Genomic DNA, 21882 nt, shown 5'->3' with positions numbered 1-21882 from the left:
AGAACTTAAACTTCTTTAACAAACCTGTTCAACAACATAGAGAAGCTCACCACACACATCCACACATGTGAAAGGAAAGAGGCTGCCTACATTCTTAGTGTGAGAACAATTCATCCATCTAACGTCACCTTTTCCTTCCAAGATACAGTCCACTGTAATTGCATAACTCCTCTCCCCATTTTCAGCTCCAAAAAGTGGGAAACTATGCCACAATGGCAATCTGCAGTGGCATTCCTGTTACCCCTGCAGACTACATCACTCTCTCTTTCCACTGTGTACAATTCAACGTGTCCAACAGAAAGTCATCCAGGCGAGTAAAGTCTTCCACAGTACCATCATTGCTAAGAGGGAAGTGAAAACAACGAGCAGAGCAGAGGCAAGCTTGCAGAGCCGATGGCTGGGACCTAGCCTGTTTTGGGCGGCTGCGTGGCTTTCCTTGCTTCTTGGCCTCCTCACCCCCTCTGATGTAACTGTGGTGGATAGAGGATCAAGCTGCAGGAATAGTACTACCATCCTGTACTAGGAGAACTGGATGGCCACCTCGCTTACCTAATTATTGCCAGAAAAATGCTACTTTGCTTCCCTGTCCTCCAACTTTCCTTGGAAGTTTTTGTTGCAGAGCATGATTTAGCAACTAGTGTTACTTCACAACCACCCAGCCATGTTTTCCCATTTTCTGCTGTCTGACTTGCCAATAGATCTGTTGAACTTTAAGACTTTGAACAACATTCATGCTATAATCAGAGACGAAACGCTACACTGCAATTAGATAAAGCACTTCGTCATCGTATTTTGCCATGTGCAGTATTCTCTTAAAGTAATTGTCATGATTAACCCACTGAGGTGGTCTGCTGATCAAAAGGCACAGTTGAATGACGCGGCATGTAGTTGCATGCAATAATCAGCTTTAACAATGCGCCCAGTCATCCATAAAGCAACTATTAGCAAGCGTCACGTCTGACCCAAATAAAAGGCCTTTCCCTTAAACGTTTTTTCATGCTGCTCGATGTGTTTTACTGGGGTTCTATGTGATACACAAAAACACAGCACCACATAATAGTTAAGTGGAAGGAAATTGGTCTCTGGTTCCCAAACTTTCTCACAAATAAAAATCTGAAAAGTAAGGGTTGTATTTGTATATTCATCCTTTTAATATTATACTCCGAAATAAAATCCAGAGCAACCAACCGTCCTCGGTCCTGGAGCTCATCATTAAGGAACTAATCATTCGAATACCAGTGGAAACATGCCGAAAAATATATAATTTCCATTGATTATTGAGAAGGGTATAAATAATTTGCAATTTGTTTTTTATTAAAAAGTAAATCAAAACAGATCTATCATAAACAAAACTCTTATGCTGGAGTGATGCTTTACTTCAGCAGGAACACTGAAGCTCGTCAGAGCCACTGAAATAATAGTGGAGATAAATACATGGAAATCTGCTCTAATCATACAATACAATGCTTTAAATCAAAGAATATATTAATATGTTAGACTGGCCCAGTCAAAGCCCAGACCTTCATCTAATTAACTAATAACTCTGAGATGAATACTAATGCATGCCACACTGTTCAGTTTTTTATTTGTGAAACATGTTAAAAATCTTGTCTACCTTTCTCTTTATTTCCATTTTTGGCTCTAATTTGTTTTGGTCCAATTGCATAAAAACTCAAACTAAATGAATAGTTTTTTTTTTGCTGCAACATGAAAAACTTCAAGGGTTATGAATACTTTTGCAACGCACTTAGTAGCCTGCATTTTGACATCTGCCAAAGTTGAAATTTCTGCTGTAAACACAAAGCTATGAATTTTGGATGGATGACAAACAACGGACATACATTTACTCCAGTCAATAAAACATGGAAAAATGATAACATCTGGTTTGATGTTGCGCCTGAAAGAGCAGCAGACAGTTAACTCCCGCATCTATTGCAACACTGTTAGACAAATCAGAATCAACCTTCCCTACTATGACTGATAACAGTTTGCGTAGACGCTGGCCAAGAGGTGAATCATCAGGCACTCCTAGTCTAGCTTTGATCTGCAGGATCGTTTCATTACGGCCTTCCTGTGGAGCAAACCACAACCTTTACCAACCAGACGGTTACACATCATGACACTCACTCTCAAAAAGAAACTGATATTCAAGTGGATGTGTAGTAACCGCTGTGCAGGGAGGAGTGGGGGGGTTAAATACATATGTTCCAGTGTGCATGTGCTCTATATGTTTTATTTTATTTTATTTTTTTACATTGCAGCAATCCTGTGGTGTATTTTTTCAACCTAAGCAGAGCTGCCATTTGAATGTGATCTTATGTGAATATAAACATCTCTCCTCTGTTGCTGTCCCCTCCAACGTGAAGCACAGGCATACGTGTCCAGTCAGTTTGCATCTTGTTGCTTTTGCATCAACAATCCCTCGGTCAGTAACACAGGGGACACGAGAACGTTCCATATGCTTCAGGTGAGTCAGAGTTAACAATAACGACTCGAGCCTCTACCGGGTTTTAAAGCAGAGTCAGGGTGTCCAAGAATAAATCCCAGTTTGCTGTTCTCCATCAGACAGCTGGGCGGAAACAGCCCGGGCCACCCTGACAACTCCCCTGTTTCTAGGAAAAGTCAAATGACCCTTGCATGTGCTGACGTTTATCAGAGCGAGCAAGACATTTAGTAAACTAGCCGAGGCATCTCAACTGGGCACACTGGATGGACTGGAAAATAATCTCAGATATCACCCACAAACAAAAAGGAGGCTTACAATTGGAGTTTCAATTTCAAAGCCAAAGAAGAGTGTATTAAAAGAGCAGCAGCCACTCACACAAGCATAGAAGACTCGGCTGGAGATGCTGGAGCTGCTCACAGTTGGACCGACACAAAGTTTTTACAATCTGAAAACTGCGGCAAGCGTTTGTTTTCAGCCGCCTAATTTAATATTTGTAGAAAGACCTTTCTCTGGAAATTCAGCTGCAAGTCTTTTGGGGTGTGTCTCTAACAACTAGCAGATCTAAAGAGACATTTTTGATTATTATTCTTTGCAAAATAGCTCAAGCTCAGTAAGATTTTAGAGGGGGAAGTCATGCCCAACATTCTTCATTCGATTTAGGTTCATATTAAACACGAGATGCGTTGATTTAACCATTCAATTGTAGCTCTTGCCACATGTTTATGGTTGTTTTCTCCTGATAGGCAGAATGCATGATGCTGCCACCACCATGTTTCACCATGTGGGTCCTCATATAAACACATGCATTTAAACTAAGAATAAATTACACACAGGAGGTTTATGTTTACCAGTTAGGTGACTTCTTAACGGCAACTGGTTGGACTGCGTTTTCTTCAGGGGTGTCAGAGTAAAGGAGGAAGAGGGCAAAGACATGTAACACTTTTAGAGTTTTGAAAACGATGCATTATTTTTTTCTTCCACTTCACATCTATGGCTAATTAGTGATTAGTTTGTGGTTGTAACGCCACAATAAGTGAAAAGGTTTAAAAATGTAGAAGTACTTCTGCAAGGCACTCCTTAAAATGTACCCAGAAAGATCACATGTACTGGTTACTATGAGGAAAAGACAGAGTTCAATTAATAAGTTAATCCACACTCCGAAGACCTTCCAGAAATTAAAAAATGTCTGGATTGCATCAGTAGAAAGAGTCCATCTAAAAACAAACAGAGCTCTAGAACAAAACAGGGTTTGCACAAACACAACATCAACAAAGAAAACAACAGCACTAAATCAGAGTGCGATTTCAAAGAGATTTCTAGTTGAAGAGATAGGAAAGAAATGAGGGCAAGGCCACAGCTGTGTGAGAGTGGTATGTGCACAGAGCAAGGCAGAGAGGATGGAAGAAGAGCCAGCAGCAAAATATCCATTTAGCTCTCAGTGGAACTTCCCTCCATCGCATTCACCGCTAATGCAATTCTGACCCATTAACCACCACAGCCAGGTTAACAGAGAAGGCCTTTGAAGAGGGTCTCACCCAGACCCCCCAAGAAGGATGAGAGCTTCTCCTCAGCCCCATGGATCTTTCTACAAATTACACCTCAATGTGACTGAGGGTAAAGCAGACACAGTCCAACCTTTTTCATACCACTCAAGTCTTTTTATAGCATTGAGCGTAGAGCGCCCAGTATGATCAGCCTTCATCTGCTGGAGGGGGGAGCAACAGCATGATTTCCTGCCCAGAGATGAATCTTTGTCATATTTATTCGCTCAGATGATGATTTTTTATATTTTACATATTTGTATGAGATTCACAGATGGATCGGTGCGGCTGCCACAGTAATGGGGGCGCTGTGCCGGTCCGTTGTGGTGAAGAGAGAGCTGAGCCGAAAAGCGAAGCTCTCGATTTACCGGTCGGTCTACATTCCTACCCTCACCTATGGCCATGAACTTTGAGTCATGACCGAAAGAACGAGATCCCGGATACAAGCGGCTGAAATGAGCTTCCTCCGTAGGGTGGCTGGGCACTCCCCTAGAAATAGGGTGAGGAGCTCGGGCATCTATACCGGATGCCTCCTGGACGCCTTCCTCGGGAGATGTTCCAGGCACGTCCCACCAGGAGGAGGCCCAGGGGACGGCCCAGGACACGCTGGAGGGACTATGTCTCTCAGCTGGCCTGGGAACGCCTTGACCAACAACTGGACTGTACTACAGTTGTAACATGACACACATTGCCTTGCAAATGCTCTCAGACACTTTTTCACTGGGATTTTATTTGCGATACCAGGACAAATTTATTGTGAAGTGAAAAAAAAATAACACATTTTCACATTTGCTTGCATTTGTATTCATTAACTCTGCTGCCACCAAACAAAAGGACCTGGTTTGACCTGTACTACTATAAAAAGGTTTGCTATTTTCTTTCAATCAGATGCTATTGGAGACAGGAAAAAAGAACACAGAAAGTTATTGTTGGTTCTCAAATTATTATAACAAAGCAGCCATTATGAAGCGTTGATGATCTACGACCTCCCTCAACCACACGTGCCACCCACTCAACTAGCTCATGCACCACAGGTCATAGTGAGACAGGGTAAACCTGTAAGCCACCCAGGGATATGACATTTTTGACATCCTTCTAAGGTAATATGAGCCCAGTTTCTCCATTTATTATTAAAAGGTGAACTTCAAATGGGGAATTCTGGAATATTCTGCTTCCCACCTGTCAAAGGTGACGTTTAGACAAATGTTTGGGTCGGGAAGCATTTCCTCTGAAGGAAGCTGCCCACTCTCTGCCTCCCCGCCCCACTGCATATGGTCTCCTTCAGGAGCTGCTGGTGGGGCTTGAGGGTAGAACAGGCGCAGAAAGCTTTGTCATCACTGTGGAGCAGCTGAACCAACAGGGAGGCCAACTCCAGTCAGTCAATTAATTGGTGGACCTATTTAAATTAATGGGAGGCTCTCAGCAGGGGAGGAAGGCAAATGTTTACAAATTATGAATAATAATTGCCTGCTGAATTTTAGACTTCCCACCCTCATTTTACTCCTTTTTTCCAAGATCGCTTAGTTTCCTTTCACAACTTCTCACAGCAAAAAGGGGAAATGTTTCCTTTAAAAAGCATCTCCGCAGTGAGGCCCGGCTCACCACATGTAGCTAATCACTGCATATTTACAACGTATCCTGTCTGAACACCCAGATGAACTCAAATCACTTCCATACAGCCACTCTGTAAAAAACACAGCTCTGACTGAGACCACATGAATGCCCCAAGAGCCAGCACAGACCACATTAAAACTTCCTTGATCATCAGGTCCTGTGCCTCCACACACCCCCCTCTATGCACAGCTGCAGGAAAATCTTCCTCTTAACCAACAAAGATCCAAAGACCCTCCATCTGTAGACTACAGTCAGGCTAAGAGGCATACAAAAAGTGGGGACCCGCACCAAACAGGAGAGACCTAGAGCCTTTCAGTCCAAACCAAACAGCGGGGCCTGTGTGAAACCCCAGAGGCCTTTGTTGCATCGTTAAAACAAGTCTGTTTTCTTCTCAGGCAGCATCTGTGCCCATTCAACTGTCAGTCATCTAACAGACAGGACCTTTTTACAAGGTTTTCATCCAAAATAACATTGCTGGTTCCTCTTGTATGTAGAAACAGCTGCAGAAACACCAACTTCTTATCGTCTGGGATTAAATAAAAAATAAGGACAAGCAATAGCCACAGAACGCATGGGACAGAATCAGAGTCAGCATCCAGAGGAACAGCCAGTATGGGTGGGAGTAAAATGTGCTTTGGTCTGAGAGGGGAAGAAGCTTCCAGTCGGAAAGAACTGGAGGGACTCCGAGAGGAAGAGGTGGGAATGCGAGTGGAGAATTTTAGGGAATCCCACAGAGATCGCTCTCTTCTCCGATCTGAATCGTGCCAAAGAATTCCGATGAGCAAACCATATGCTCGACAAGTCGCATGTAAACGAAAAGCTCAGGCAGCGCAACAATAAATGTCAAGAATGTGGATCTGAACACAAAATCAATGGCAGGAAAGAAGAGCTTGTAATTCTGAAGCACATCAGTCTTGATGCTTCAGGTTCTCTTTTTTGCAAAGGCTTAATCCCATCCAGACGCTTTGTGTGGCTTTGCCTCCAGTCACCCCCCCCCTCACACACACACACACACATTACTACACTCCACTCCAAGACCCAAAGGAGAATTTATGAATGATCACACAAAGCAATGAGTCATGTTTTCACGGTGTAATGTATGCCCCAGACGATTGAGCATGCAACGCTATTAACCGTGTTTACACGAGACATAACATAGAAGCGATCAGCTGTACAGCAGTAGTCGGGGGGTGAGTCTCGTTCCAAAGTGTTGGTTTTAGCAGCTTGCTTGAACTATTTTTTCCACCTTAGTAGCTGACCAACATGTGGAACATCTGGTTCATATGGACGCCTACAAGACAAACAGCTACAAGCCCCTTCAGATGTAGCGACGCATCATCTGCGGGCTGTCTTAGGAGACGTTAATAAAGCGGCTACGTGTCAAAAAATAAATAAATAAGTTGGACTGCAAATGAAAGAAAACCAGCAGTGATGTTGCAACTCCTTGGGAAGAAAATTTAGCAGCGCCGTACAAACAGATGTGCACACCTCTGAACGGGACGCACACCGGTATCAAGGTGTTAACACTGTTACAGCTTGAAAATATTCGGCCATGTCATTCCTACGTTTTAGAGTAACTTTAATGAGAAAATGGAAGAGTGAGCAGAGTTTTCTTGGCTGTATGGAGAACCGCTGCCCCTCCCCCACCTGTTGCTGCACACTGCCAGTGTTTAAACTGTTCCAAGGGTACAAAACAAACATGTCTGACTGCGTGGAAAGCTTTTAGGTCATAAATGAACCTGACAGTCATAGTGTTGAAAATAATGGAGCATCACCCATCACTCTTAACAAACAACCACTAGCTGAAAACAAAAGCATCATAAACATATACATGGCAAAAAGGCATAAACATTTTCAATTTTAAATATAGATTATTAGATGTTATATTATAAAATAAACATAAGCACTTGGAAACCTTTACTACATTAATTGGGTATTTATATTTTCAAACTCAAAATGAGAAAAGTTATAGATAAAATAACTATAATGATAAATGTTATATTGTATTGGCAGCAATAAAACTCAGTGTTGCTCTACTGTTTTAAATAAAATGAATTAGATTTATTTTAAACTTCTGGCATAATATCATGGATCCAAAGTCTCTCATACCAGCCTATTCACAGCCTAACAAAGAAATAAAAACATAAATATAAGTAGTACTTCTAAAAGGGAGGGATTTGATCCTCACATGTTGTCAAAGCAATCGAAGTTAATTACAATTAGATACTGACATCATGTATTTTTCCAGATCCAATCACCTTTAGGCCAAGACTGCAGCAAACGATTGAGCGAAAACCAAAAAAAACAAGCAAACATTACAGCTGTTCATAAAAATGTTGGATTTAAGTCGCGGGGGGGGGGGGGGGGGGTTTGGGTACTCACGTTAAGAGTCACATTCTTAGCCTTCCACCAGGAGACTACTGCTGGCCCTCCAAGGCTGCAGTGAAACAAATGGCTGTATGAGACTTTATTAAATATTGTGAAATATTGTAGCGATGCATCAAGTTCCAGATATTACTGAAGGACACACAAATTAACACCTAAGAATTAGGACTGCATGATAACAGGAATACATGAAATAGAGCTAACATTACTGAATAATGCAATAATGAATTTGGTTGGGATTATAACACGTTGTCTCCAGCCTTTTCTTTCCTTTCCAACATTCCCACCCTCTATATGTGAGCTTTAGCATCTAGACAACTCATCTGTAAATCAGACAAAACCCAAGTACTGACATATAGAATGTGAATGAAAGGGTAAAAAGATATGGCATCCATAGTCAAGTCAAGTCAAGTTTATTTATATAGCGCTTTTCTGCAACAAGGCACTAAAATTGCTGTACATGAGGAAAAACATTACGATGATACAGAAAATCAAACACAGAAAAACAAATCAAATGACATTAATAATCCTTGGGAGTTTACTGGTAAGAGCTGGTTCTAATCCAATCTTTCTAATAGAGGTAATTAGCTAATTAAGTCCTCTGTGGTAAGGAATTCATCCTCTGCTAGAAGAAAAATGACAATATCAATCCTTGAGGTCGCTGGTATGAGGCAGCTGTGGTCCCATCGTTCAAATAAGCTGGGTCACTTGCATTGGGAGACCAGCTGACCAAATCCATAACTCAGAATTTTGGAAGATATGCAAAAAGAGGCTCCAAAAAGAAAGACAAGACACAGAGCTGAAGCAGGGTAGATATGGGAGGGTGCGGGAGACAGAGAAAAGCGTCCTCTTCCACCGAGAGCAGAAAGAAAAAAGATTCCTTTGAGATTCATTCAGGCTATGAGAGACCAGGAGAGAGCAAAGCTTTTAGCAGATAACAGGAAGGCTGAAAGAAGTACAATGAAGTTGCTCTGCCATATCCCTTCTGGACTTTCAACCTCTCTCTCTGTCATGGAAAATGTTGGAGTTTTCCTGAAAGTTCCTGCAGCGTTTTGCCGTGCACCCAGGTCACGCATTAAACTCAGCTTCACTGAACACTGAACAACCACAAACAGTGTCGAAAGCTTGCTGTCCTTGACCATGCTCATTAAGTGTCATCTCAAAACAGTTACTGAATTTCGGCTTCACTTGCTCCTATCAGAACCAGCACCAGCTTAAACATTTATTTTGGCCCCTCCTGGTGGAACCAGACATCCTTTTAATGGGATTTAAGTCAGGTCCTGGCCGTAGATCAAATAAAGGGCAGCTGTGTGACCCCTGTCCCAGTCAAAACACCAAACAGCTCTCATGAAAACCTTTTACTTTTTTTTTTTATGGTTTGTGTTAAAAAGGCACGAACCAAATGGCTGAAGGAGAGTAGGAGGGAGAGAGATGTCCGCACAGACTTGCACAACAGCCTGCTGCTGCAGAGTGCTCATATATTTATGTTTTACAATGAATCATAACGTAGAGGTGAGAGTAGGTCAATGGTTCAGACGAGACTGCTGATCTTCTAATAACACACTTAAACACAGACCTGGCCAATAACTGATATTTACCGATATAGTATATCTTATATACATTTCTCTACCCTTTCGAAATCGTGAAAAAACAACCACACCGCTGACGTAGCTGACCTGCTTCAGCTAAACCCCCCATAATCCTGTGATGAATCATCATCACTGTCACATTCCCAAACAGATACCACATGGCCAATCCCCTCCAGTAACACATATGCAAACAGCAACAAGATGAAAATAAACATCGGTTATTAATATCGGCCCAGTTTTACTTTTCGGACTGATACAGATTAGTTAAAAATGACGATGCTGATGTTAATGCCGAAATAATGTGAATCCCTAATCAATTCTTTAAAACTGTAGAAAGTTAAATGAGTTTTACATCATCAGTTGATGCAAGAATATTTTTTAGACTAAAGGGGTGTCATACCATAGAAGAACTGGCCCTGCAGGTTTGAGGAAATGTTTTATAAACTTCCACTTATTGACCAGTAGGTGGCAGAGTGTGTGGTGACGCAATACTATCCGAAGCTGTTTTTACGCAAGTATACCTAAATCGTAATCTACATGCAAACAGCAAAACAGCTTTCAAATAGCCGATCGCTCTAGGGTTGTTACTGGAACTGACATCTGGCAATCAAAAGGTCGTGAGTTTGATTCCAGCTCCTCCCAACCAACACGTTGATGCGTTCTCGGGCAATCCGTTTAACCTAAAGTTGCTTACCTAACTGTGCGAGTGCAGTTGGACGAATGCGACTTGTGTAGGAAAGTGCTTTGAGTTGTCGGTATAATAAGAAAACCGCTACACAGGCTTTGAGCATTTCCTGTTGAAGTTTCAAGAGTTTCTAATGATAAGGTAAACAGGTCCAGGACATCACTTTTTACCAATTTATTTCATTCTTGTAAGCGACATAGCCGAGGTTTATTGCCAACATTTTGGTCCAACAAACTGTTTGATTAACCTGTAGAGGAGCACAAATATTTAAGTAAACTAAATAGTCTTAATGTTGTCAAGCACATATAAACTGAATCTGAAGTGATCTGAAATGTGAGCACATACCCATCAAACTCAGGAAATAAATTGTACATCTAAACTGCAGGACTGAAATTAGGTTTTATTTTAAAATGATGCAATGAATTTTTCAAAGAAAATGCCCTGTCACGGTGATGATAAAGAAAATGTTTATATTTTACAGTAATGAGCTTCGCCTTGAGGTGGATTAAAACAGACATTAAAAGCCACATAACTGACATTTTCATTTTAACCACTTAAAAAGGTAGATATTTATCAAAGTTGCTTTTTTTCCGAAAATTTTATGGAAATGCCTCAAACAAAATTTTAAAAATTAACCAATTTTCTGTGATTCTGGGACACAGAGGAAACAGATAAATAAAAGTCCCAGAATTATAACTTTCAAAACTTATATACGTGGCATCAATTAAAATCTATTTTAATGCGTTTCCTGATTAAATAATTTGCTTTGACATACAATTCCATTGAAAATGCTCCTAAAATACCTTCTGCTTTGCAAGAAAGGGTTTAAAGTGACCTTCTTTTAACTACCAGTTAGGGGACACTGCACACTGTTTGGGACCAGTTATAAACTCTAGCGACCTGTGGAGCTGTTTGGTACCTGAACCTGGCAGAAAGGCTTGATTAGAGCTAACTGGCTAGGCTAACCTAAGCTAGCCAACTTTAAATGGGAAGCCGTCTGTCTAGCAGAGCGGTGCCACAGTTGGCAAGCACACATGTTTATTTATCTGGAAATTTAATATATATGATGTGCTCATTTTCCGCTTCTTATTAAGCCTATTGACAGAACAACGCCATTGCATTGCATTGCACTGAGCAGCTCAACCCAGGGAGCCTTGTTATGACTATTGGTGGTGGATACTGGCGACAATCGCAGGGCTCAGACTATTTCCAAGAACAATAATATCAGAATGCAGTACTCTCTTATGCTCCGTCTCGCCGGTTCTCCTTATTTAAACCAACAGTGTTAAATAAAATCAGAATTAAATTAGTCTATAGCTCTTATAGAAAGTGTCGCAACAACAAGAGGGAAAAGCCAACTCCATGGCCCATGGGAAGTGTCCTCCACCAGCAAATACACACAGCCTCCCCTAGCTAAGTGTGTGGGAATATATTTGGGCATTTAAAATGCGTTGTTGGCTACCTGTTAATCTCAGTTTGACGGGGCCATTCCGCCGGACTCCTTGGTTAGACATCTCCTCTTGATCCAAGCCTTCACTGCGCCTGCTAAAAACGTATGGCTGGATATAGAAAAATAATAATAATAATAATAATAATAAGGTTTAATGAACCTCTCCGCCAGTTTTAGACAATAATGGAGTCAAAGCATTGTAGCCCGGATGTGGACAGAACTTCCAAAGCGACCCCGAATAAAATGCCAAAAAATAATAATAATAATAATTTATAAAGAAAGAAAATTAGGGAAGAGCGTAAATGTAAAAACCCCAGCTGCAGATTGTCTTAACTAAAAAAAATGTCTCCTCCGATGCTGGGACGTGTAGGCGGGCTGCTGAGGGGTCCCGGCGGTGCTTATCTTCACATCTTCAGAGAGAGCCTCTGTGACTGGCCCGGACTCCTCTCAGCTCCTCCACGGCTGAAGTGCGGAGCCTCCGGGGTAGGTCCCGCTTCTCGAGCTGACCGGTGACGACAGCACTCTCTGGGGGAGACAGACATTTCTTCAACGTGTGGCACAGAGCCATGACTCACACACAGGGGTCAGTGTGCGCTTTAGATGGTGACGAGCGGAACACTTCAAATTAATAAACACTAAATGAACAATTTCAGCTGTACAAAAAAAAAAATCTGAAGTCTGATGTGCGTTACTATACAGACCTTTTAAATCTGATACCCTTAAACAAAATCCAGAGCGACCAATTGCCTTCAGAAGTCATCTAATTAGTAAATTAATAAATCATAGCGTAAATACATTTCACACGGTGAAACATGGAGATGGCAGCATCATGCTGTGGGGATGCACCCTTCACAGGGCCAGCGAAGATTGTCAGAGTTGATGGGAAGATGGATGGATCTAAATATAGGATAATCCGTAAAGGAATCCTGTGAGAATTGGGATCGGCTTAAAGGAAGACCTTACAGGAGAGCGACGCTAAACTAGACCAAAGTTTTTGCCTAAAATTGAGAAGTGGAAAGCACTTATTGGCCACAAAAATTTGAAAGAAAAAACTCAAAACTCTTTTTATTGAAGTTTTCTCTTTTAGCTGCTCAACAATAAACTAAACGTGCTTTGTTTTATTAAAACAAAGCAGTTGGATTCTTGTAGAAAAGGGTTGTGTAAATTATTCTAAAAGTGTTCATCTGGCTCAGCTGCATGTGCTGGTGGACCAAATTTGTACCATTCTTGAATTTTGGTCACAAATGGCCCTTGGGCTACATTTCTGACATCGCTGCCCTAAACGTACAGCCAGATCTGCATGAAAATGTATAGATAAAACAATATTTATGTGTTAAAATGGCCCTGTCAAAGTCCAGATCTAAATTGAATAAACAATCTGTAGCAAGACTTTAAAATAAATTTTCACAGATCTTCTCAGACTGAGCTTGAGCTTTAGACACACTAAATGGTAAATGGACTGAACTTATATAGTGCTTTTCCAGTTATACAGACCGCTCAAAGCGCTTTACACTAGCGCCACATTCACCCAATCGCACTCACTAACGCTCACACATTCATACACCGATATGCAAATCAGTAGGCAACTTGAGATTGAGTGCCTTGCCCAGGGGCATATTGACATATGGCAGGAGGAAGCTGGAATCGAACCCACAACCTTCTGATTGCAAGACGACTACTCTTCCTACTGAGCGCCTCCTACAAAATAATCACAACTGTAATTGCAACAAAGAGTGTTTACAAAAAAAATTACAAAAACAAATCTAGGTGAACAGAATAAGGAAAACCATGCTTTTTAGATCTTTGACAAAAATTTTGAAAGCCATGTATCATGTTCCTTCCACATCACAAATATGCACCACTTTGTTGACCAATCACATAAAATCCCCATAAAATACATCATGTGGCAGTCTGTAATGTGGCAAACTGGGAAACTGTTCAAGAGAAAAACCATTGTTAAAAGAATTTACCCACTTTTTTTACTCACTTATCTTTCTACAATGTGTTCTTCAGAAATATCTCATTTGATTAAATACAGATTGTTTTAGTATTGCATTATATTATTGAAATTAGAAATTCAGTGAAGTCCAACATTATTCATATCCCTGGCAGATTTAGGTTTAAAGTCATCATTTTATTTTACCAACATGTTTCTAACTGTAAGTAATATGGACATTTTTGATTCTTGAATCTGATGATTTGTGGAGGGAGCTAAAGATTAGGGTGATGACAAAGAGGCCTTTTCAACTGCAAAGATGTCAAAACATGCAAAAAACTACTTAGCCATCATAAGAAGGGTTTGATTCCTTTAATGACAAAGACTTTTCCATTGATTGAGGGCATACTGCACTTTTAACATTTATACATTTTTTGGAAAATCGGAACTTTCAAATTTGATTCTTTTGCATTTAGTTATTTAGAGATGTCCGTCTCATTTTCAATTAGAAAAACAAAAGGTCTGTTGAATGAAAATTGTAAATCTTCAGGAATATGAATAATTTTGTCATTGTGAGGGTTGAAAATGAACATCTTTATCAGCAATTCTTCAGTCGACATAAAATCCAGCTGCATCCCCTTTCATTTATAGGGGTCTCTTTTAGAAACTCATATAAAATATGTAACGAGGGATGAAACACTTCAGACAATTCGCAGGTGTTTCAACACGCAATTAAAAAGATGAGCACTCTGAAGGATATTTTGTTTAAATAACCACTTCCTTATGCTTTCTTTTAGCAAGGAAGCTGGTTAGATGATGGGAATATGGGAGATACAGGGCGAGAAATAATAAAAAAAAAACAAACAAAAAGACCTTTGACTTTTGAAAAGCATTTCCGATCCGTCATACGTCCAGGAATACAAACGCCCTAAACTAAATGCAAAACCAGAAAAACTAAATGATCTAGGAATATCTGTTATAATACACCTAAATTCAATTAATATTTAGATCGGTTTCAAATGGCTAAACTTCAAAGGTTTTGCACTTGATATAGACCCAATATTATGAGCAGACATTTACCTCCGTTTCTCAAATTTGTTGCAAGATAAATTAAATTCTTGGTCATGTTTAAAAGCTTTTTTTTTTAAATGCAGAACTCACTAAGATGTGATAAAAAAAAAAAAAAAAAAAAACACTAGCAAACATGATCCAACAACTTTATTTACACACACTTGTTCTGATCCTTATTAAAAAAAAAAACGAAAAAGAAAGATAGAAAGTATGTACAATACATACAAATATTAGCAAAAAGTCACATGAACACAGAACAGACTGTAGCAGTGGAGGTACAGTACAGAGGGAAAGGAACAAGTCATTTAGAAATTAAAAGTGCTCTGGTTTTCACTGATCTGGAAAGCGTAACCGTCTTCAGTAGCTTCAGGGACCACACACTGCACCTCGGCTTCCTTTAATAAAAACAGACAATAACACACATTATATGCAGTCTTCACACGTCAGGATAAACAAATGTTCAAACAACATTTACCCACCTCTTCAGAGAAGTACTTCTCAATCAGGTTGAGTGCAGCTTTGTAGATCATCTCATTCTCGTGAGATTGCAGTGCCTCGATCTTGTCCAGCCCACCACATTCTTCAATCATAAGACTCAGTTTATCCGACTCTCCAATTTTGTCTCCAGCCTGAAAGGTCACATACATGAAGAATTATAACAATCATCCATGTGAACATACAGATATAATCACATGATCATTGCATTTTGGTTTGATGGTGCACTTACCATGAAGATATTTGTAATTGCATCCAAAATGACAAGAACAGTTTTGCTGTCTTTGGAGGAAAGCAGATTCAAGAGAGGCTCAAGAACATTGGCTTGGACGAGGTAGACCACCTGCTGAACAGTGCCCCCACTGGTGAAGTTTGTTACTGCCCACACAGCCTCTTTTTGGGTTTTGTAGTCACCCTACAGAGAATAAGGAACCAAAGAAGGCCAAACATAAATAGAAAGGAAATGTACCTTCTGTTACCTCTGAAGCCAAAATGTATAGTAAAGATGCACTAATAAGGCTGGAAAATACCAATAAATTGTTTTCCTTCAGGTTTGACCTGCCATTTTCATTTTCCAAAGAACCAAATAGGAGAAAACGAATGTGCTGCAGGTTCTTTGACAGAAAACTAAAAAAAGAAATTGCCAGTTTATGCATCAAGGTAGTTCCCCAAGCATTACCCGATTTTTTTCTAACCTTAAGGTTCAAACCACAAAGTGCTATAAATACACTTCATTATTACTTTCACACCAGCATCGTGTAGGAACAAATATATTGTTGCTTAAGAGCACAGAGAACCTACTCGCATAAGCATATCGACCATGTACGGAACAAGGCCTGCATCGATGACCTCCTGGATCTGGGCGTCCTTTCCCGCTGTGATGTTGGACAGCGTCCAGGCTGCCTCCTTCTGAATGTTAGCCTTTTTGTGGCGCAGCAGTTGAGGGAACACAGTTAGGGCACCAGCGTCGAGTACAGCTTGGGTCTGCTCGTCTGTGCCCGTCACAATGTTGCCAAGTGCACGGAGCGCTGGAGTCTTAAAGAAAGGAGAAAAACGGATGAAGAACCAGGTGAAATCTTAAAGTTGGGATCAACATGGATGTTCTACTAGATGTAGATTTTTTTAATCCTGCTCTTCATTCACTTGTCTTCCAAAAATAAATAAAATTATGACTGTTCAGGATGATGAGAGGGGAAAAAAAAATATTTGTCAAAGTTTCAAAACTTTATACGTACAACTACAGGCAACTCTTGAAAACCAAGCAGTTTCACCAGACGAGGAATCAAACCGGTCCGGACCACCACCTCGATGCGATCATTAGAACCGTCTGTCAGGTAAGACACAGCCCAGCATGCGTCGGCCAGCACCTCCAGGTCATCGTGTTGCAGGAGATGGATGAGGGCGGGTAGCATCTGCTCGATCGCGCTCATAGGTGGGGAGGGGTTCTTGTTGCGGCAGAGGTTGGACAGAGTCCAGGTCACATTTCTCAGGTAGCCAGGCTGTGATGAATCAAGAGCAAGATGGGCAGGTGTCAGTTTGGGATGGAGGAGAAAGATTTAGATTAGGACACCACCTAGAGTCTGATGAGGTGAATTACCAAAGGATTTCAACCATTTCCTGAAAACTGGTTTTGGTAATTTAACAGATTTTATAAAACAAGAAACTGTTACTTACACTGAATACAGTCAGGTCAGGCACTGCCAGCAAACTGAGCAGAGGGGCCACTGCACCATGCTTGATCACCTTGTCTCTAAGAGCTGATCCATCACCTAAAGACAAGTAAAAGCACAGGTAAATAATTTGCAGTTAAAATCTTTAAAAAAAAACAAATTATATATATATATATATATATATATATATATATATAAATAAAATATATATATTTATATAAAATATATATAAATAAATAAATAATAATTACCAGCAATATTTCCAAGTGCCCAGACCGCCTGCTCGCTGATGTGCTGGTAGGGGGAGGTGACCAGGCTGATGAAGGCAGAAATGGCCCCACCATCCACCACTGCAGCTGTCTGATCAGACGTCCCGGAGGCGATGTTTGTCAGAGCCCAAGACGCCTCGAATTGAATAGGAGGGCAGTCGTTCAGCCCGAGGAAAGCAACAAACTTGGGTATGAGACCAGCATTTATCATCTGGTCAATGGGAGGATGTTTGTCACGGGACAGCAGCTTCCTGTACCAGAGGCATTAAAGTTGCGTGTTTTTTTTTATTTTTATAACTATTATTTTCAGCTCCAACATGCTTTAAATGACCCATTACCGTGCAGCCTGGGTTGCCTGGAGCTGGGCCTCACGATTTTCACTGTTCAGTCCGGCAACGATTTCCTCTACAGTCCACTGTCTGAAGGTCTGATGATTACCATAGGAGTAACATAAAAGGAAAACAAGTATTAAACGACACAATATATATTACACACACAGCACTATATAAGCAGACATCAGAACCAGCGCTAGGAATGTGCCAATTAGAGCTGCATATTGTATTATTAAACTAATACTTAAATTTCTATTATGTCAAAGCTAGGGTCCCTTTTCATATTGCAGTTGTTAATTTTACATTGTACTGTGTGAACCTCCTTCGGTTCACTTTGCCTGTACAGACCAAATTAGTCTGAGGAATTACAACATAGCTTGGCAAAAACATTTAATAGTAAATTGATCTGAGGCAGCTTTGTTTCAGACGTACTCATTTTGGTCGAATGTAGAGAGAAAAAGGACCCAACAGCTGTGATTTTACACAGCCCTTCATTACACACCTATAAAACTATGAAGATTCTCCCCTATACAATCACAACTAGTGCATTCGCCACTCATTTTAAATTGTAAAATAATATCTGGAGTAAATTTTAAAAATAGGTTTGCCTTCATAATTACATTGAAAAATTTTAAAGTTTTAAAATGTATACTCTGTGCCAGAAGTCATGCCTCATGGAGGTGCCCCTGCTGGCCTGGAGGTCCCTATGCCGCTGCAATTTGCCTTGGACCGGTCACGCTGCTTGACATTGATGTTTTTGTCACTTGATCACGTTTCAAAATTGAATCAACGTGGGGCTGAAAAGTCTCACCTGACAGTTCTGGTTTCTTTCCTGGAGGGGAGAAGTCGCCTCATCGGGGGCTGTGGCCACATTTCTCCTCTTGAACATCTGGTCATCTTTCTTGGCTTTTCGAAGCTCGACGTTCACCTCGACTCTCCGGCGTCGGAGCTCCTGCGTTAAATTCAGATAAAGCGTGTTATGGATTAACCATTCGGTACCGTCCAGCTTTGGTTTGGTTCCAGTCTAAAACTCACGTTGGCATCTCTGCCTTTGTTCTTGAACTTGTTCAGGCGTGCGACGTTCTCGGACATGTTGGGAGATTAGGAACAGCAGAGAGAACCTCTTGTAGTGGTGTAATACCTGCACGAACATGAGTTTTTATATCGCTTGATCATTTTTGCTTGAATTAGATCGTGATATAATGGCACGGGAAACGTACGGATACGAGCACACCACTTTTAAATTTGAAAATAATCTACCACTTCAATGAAGAAAATAAAGTTAATATCACATGAAAGCCGTAGAAAAAAAAGCATTTCAAAAAAGAAAAGAAAAACCTTTAAGATGACAACAAAGAAGAAACTTACCCAGTTCTAGAACAGGCGCTATGATACTCACAAAATGTCGCACAGACCTTTAAATTCCTGCAGCGGGACCTCTGATTGGGCCATTCGAGTCAAAGCACTCATGTACAGCCGTTCATTGGTCGTTTTGAAAAAAAATCAAATGCGTCACAGGAAACGCAGTCACTTCACGATAGCATCGCGAGATATGGACAAAAGTATGCCCTGATCCAGGATCAGTTGAGTGTGAATGCAGCCTATGATTACACTGCGACACCAAACTGTTCCAGGATCGAAAGGTTCAACCTAAATATTTAAAAATTCTCTAACAGGAAGTTATTCAACAAAGACACTCCTATATCCCCAAGTTGACTAATTGTTTGAAAGTCTACAATAATACTTCTGTTTATTAATAGCTGCAAAGTTATAATGTCGATTTTTCAGTAAAGTTAAATCCAAAATTACTTTATTCTTCCCAAGGGGAAATTAAATGTTGTAGATCATATCATGTAGGTCTTCTTCTTCAAAGAGCCGTTGTAGATGCTGATGGCTGTGGGCAGGAAGGATCTCCTGTAGCGCTCCGTCTTACAGCAGATCTGAAGAAGCCTCTGACTGAAGACACTCTGTTGTTGTAGGACAGTCTCATGAAGAGGATGATCAGGGTTCTCCATAATGTTCTTCATTTTATTAAAAGCCATCCTTTGTACAATGATCTCCAGAGGAGTCCCCAGAACAGAGCCAGCCTTCTTTATCAGCTTGTTGAGCTTTTTGAAGTCCCTGGTTCTGATGCTGCTTCCCCAGCAGATGATGGCAGAAGAGATCACACTTTCCACAACAGACTTATAGAAGATATGCAGCATCTTGCTGCAAACACCAAAGGACCTAAGCTTCTTCAAGAAGTACAGTCTGCTCTGTCCCTTCTTGTAGATGGCTTCACAGTTGCATCTCCACTCTAGTCTGTTGTCCAGGTGAACACCGAGGTATTTATACTCCACCACCTCCACGTTTTCTCCCATGATGGAAATAGAGTTTGACCTAATTCTGTTTCTCTGTCTCTTAAAATCTACAATCATCTCCTTATTTTTATTCACGTTCAAGATGAGATGATTGTTTCTACACCAAAGCAGTCCACCGGTGCCCTGTACTCAGCTTCTTCTCCATCTCTGATCCACCCCACGACTACAGAATCATCCGAGTATTTCTGCAGATGACAGGAGTCTGTCTTGTACTGGAAGTCTGAGGTGTACAGAGTGAAAAGGAATGGTGAGAGTACAGTCCCCTGTGGTGCTCCTGTGCTGTTGACTACCTGGTTAGACTCATAACCCTTCAGTCTCACAAACTGTGGTCTGTTTGCCAGGTAGTCTTTGATCCAGGAGATTGTTGAGGCCTCCACCTGAGTGTTCTGGAGTTTCTGACAAAGTAAATCAAGTTGAATTGTGTTAATTGTTCTGGAGAAATCAAAGAACATGATCCTCACAGTGCTGCTGGCTTTGTCCAGATGACATGGGTTTGTTGAAGCAGGTGTATGATGACATCTTCAACTCCAACTCCACAGCGATAAGCAAACTGAAGGGGGTCCTGATGGTTTACTGTTTGCTTACTCAGGTGGGCCAACATCTCTCATCTGCATCTTCACCTGACTTCTAGAAACACGCAAAGGGATGTGTTGAATTTGGTGAAGATAAACATGTAGAAGCAGAAGGGTTCATGGCTGAGGTGGAAGATAAAACATTTGAGGTGTGACAAGGAAGCTGTGTTTGGCTGTGAGCAGGAGAGGAGGATGCTGAGCTTGTTTCTGAACTGAACCTATTAAAGAATGTGTTCAGTTCAGTGGCTCTGTCCAGACATCCATCAGTCTGATCCTCCTTCAGATGAAGCCTGTGATTTTCTTCATCCCTGACCACACATCTCTGATATTGTTTAGCTGGAGCTTGCTCTCCAGCTTTTTTCTGTACATGTCCTTGCTGTCCGTTGTCTTCACTTAACGTTACTTCTGCATTCTCCTCAATAATTCCCTGTCTCCCTCTCTGAAGGCTCTTTTTTCTTGTTAAGCAGGTCCTTCAGGGCACTGGTGATCCAGGGTTTGTTATTGGGGAACCATCTCACCATTCTGGTGGGGATGATGTTATCGAAATAGAAGTTTAGTCAGTGATATACTCAGTCATGGCATTGACGTCCTCTCCATGTGGCTGGCACAGTGGATCCGAGTCCATAGCTTAAAGCAACCTTGCAGGGCTTCTTCAGGTTCCTGTGACTATCTTCTCACAGGTCTCTTCATTACAGGTTGCCTCTGAACAATTATTTGAAGCAGAGAAAAACAAGATTGTGATCTGATTTGCCTAGAGGAGGTCTTGCTTTAGAGATGTATGATTCCTTGACATTTGCATGAAAATAAATCCAACGTTTTGTTTTCTCTGGTAGAACAGCTGACAAACTGTTGAAACGTTGGAAGTTAGTGTGTATGTGAGGTGTGATTAAGATCATTCGATACTGCCACAAACACATTGAGGAGTTTTGTCTGTAGCTTAGCAAGAACTGAGCTGATGACATCACATGCAGCTGATGGTGGAATGTAAGCCATTGTCAAAATGACACTGGTAAACTCTCTGACTAAATAATATGGGTAGAATCTTACTGCTAACAGGTTTATTTCTGGTTTATTTTCTTAAATTATTTCATTAATTAAATTCAAACAGTGAATCATACAGTGTAGTGATTTATTACACACGAAGTAATATATTTCAAGCATTATTTCTGGTATTTTTAATAGTATGCTTTACAACTAATAAAAACAAAAATTATGTTACTCAGAAAATAAGATAATCATAGAACCACTAAAAATGTATTTACAGAAATGTTAAGTCATGGCTATGTTATGTCCTGCATAGTCATGGGGAAGATTTCTGATTTGACAATTTTCTAGAAGACAGTCACTCACACCACTGACAGGGTGGGTACGCCACAAAAAGTCATCGTAAACTAAGCTGGCTGGCAGAATGTTGTATCTAAGCATATTAATGGAATGTTGAGTGAAAGGAAAAATGTTGTTCAAAAG

The 21882-nt window shown here is 40.8% G+C and overlaps 2 protein-coding genes across 3 annotated transcripts in view; both read right to left on the bottom strand.

Moving 5' to 3' along the window:
• The window catches only part of LOC124863178 (E3 ubiquitin-protein ligase SMURF2), a 65465-nt gene extending 53246 nt beyond the window's left edge, over positions 1–12219 (bottom strand). Inside the window, exons 1-2 of one of the 2 annotated variants that reach the window (XM_047357447.1) lie at positions 12045–12219; positions 11723–11819 (exon numbers count right to left, since the gene is read on the bottom strand). In XM_047357447.1, the coding sequence (XP_047213403.1) occupies positions 11723–11774 (52 nt within the window). In that variant the 5' untranslated portion in view covers positions 11775–11819; positions 12045–12219. Of the gene's footprint in view, positions 1–11722 lie in introns of both variants that reach the window. The other variant, XM_047357446.1, reaches the window with a different exon arrangement.
• Positions 12220–14849: 2630 nt separating this feature from the next.
• Positions 14850–18979, bottom strand: LOC124862416 (importin subunit alpha-1-like). The gene is made up of 11 exons (XM_047356312.1): positions 18852–18979; positions 18519–18624; positions 18295–18435; positions 17490–17578; positions 17134–17402; positions 16887–16981; positions 16448–16711; positions 16014–16247; positions 15445–15627; positions 15197–15346; positions 14850–15112 (listed from the first exon to the last, which is right to left on the bottom strand). Exons 2-11 carry the CDS (start codon positions 18573–18575, stop codon positions 15023–15025), a joined length of 1572 nt encoding a protein of 523 aa, XP_047212268.1. The 5' UTR covers positions 18576–18624; positions 18852–18979; the 3' UTR covers positions 14850–15022.
• Between the last annotated feature and the right edge of the window lie 2903 nt (positions 18980–21882).

This window comes from Girardinichthys multiradiatus, chromosome X (genome assembly GCF_021462225.1).
Source record: "Girardinichthys multiradiatus isolate DD_20200921_A chromosome X, DD_fGirMul_XY1, whole genome shotgun sequence".
Lineage (NCBI taxonomy): Eukaryota > Metazoa > Chordata > Actinopteri > Cyprinodontiformes > Goodeidae > Girardinichthys > Girardinichthys multiradiatus.
Note: the sequence above shows the minus strand (reverse complement) of the source record. Positions and strands in the feature narration are given on the sequence as shown.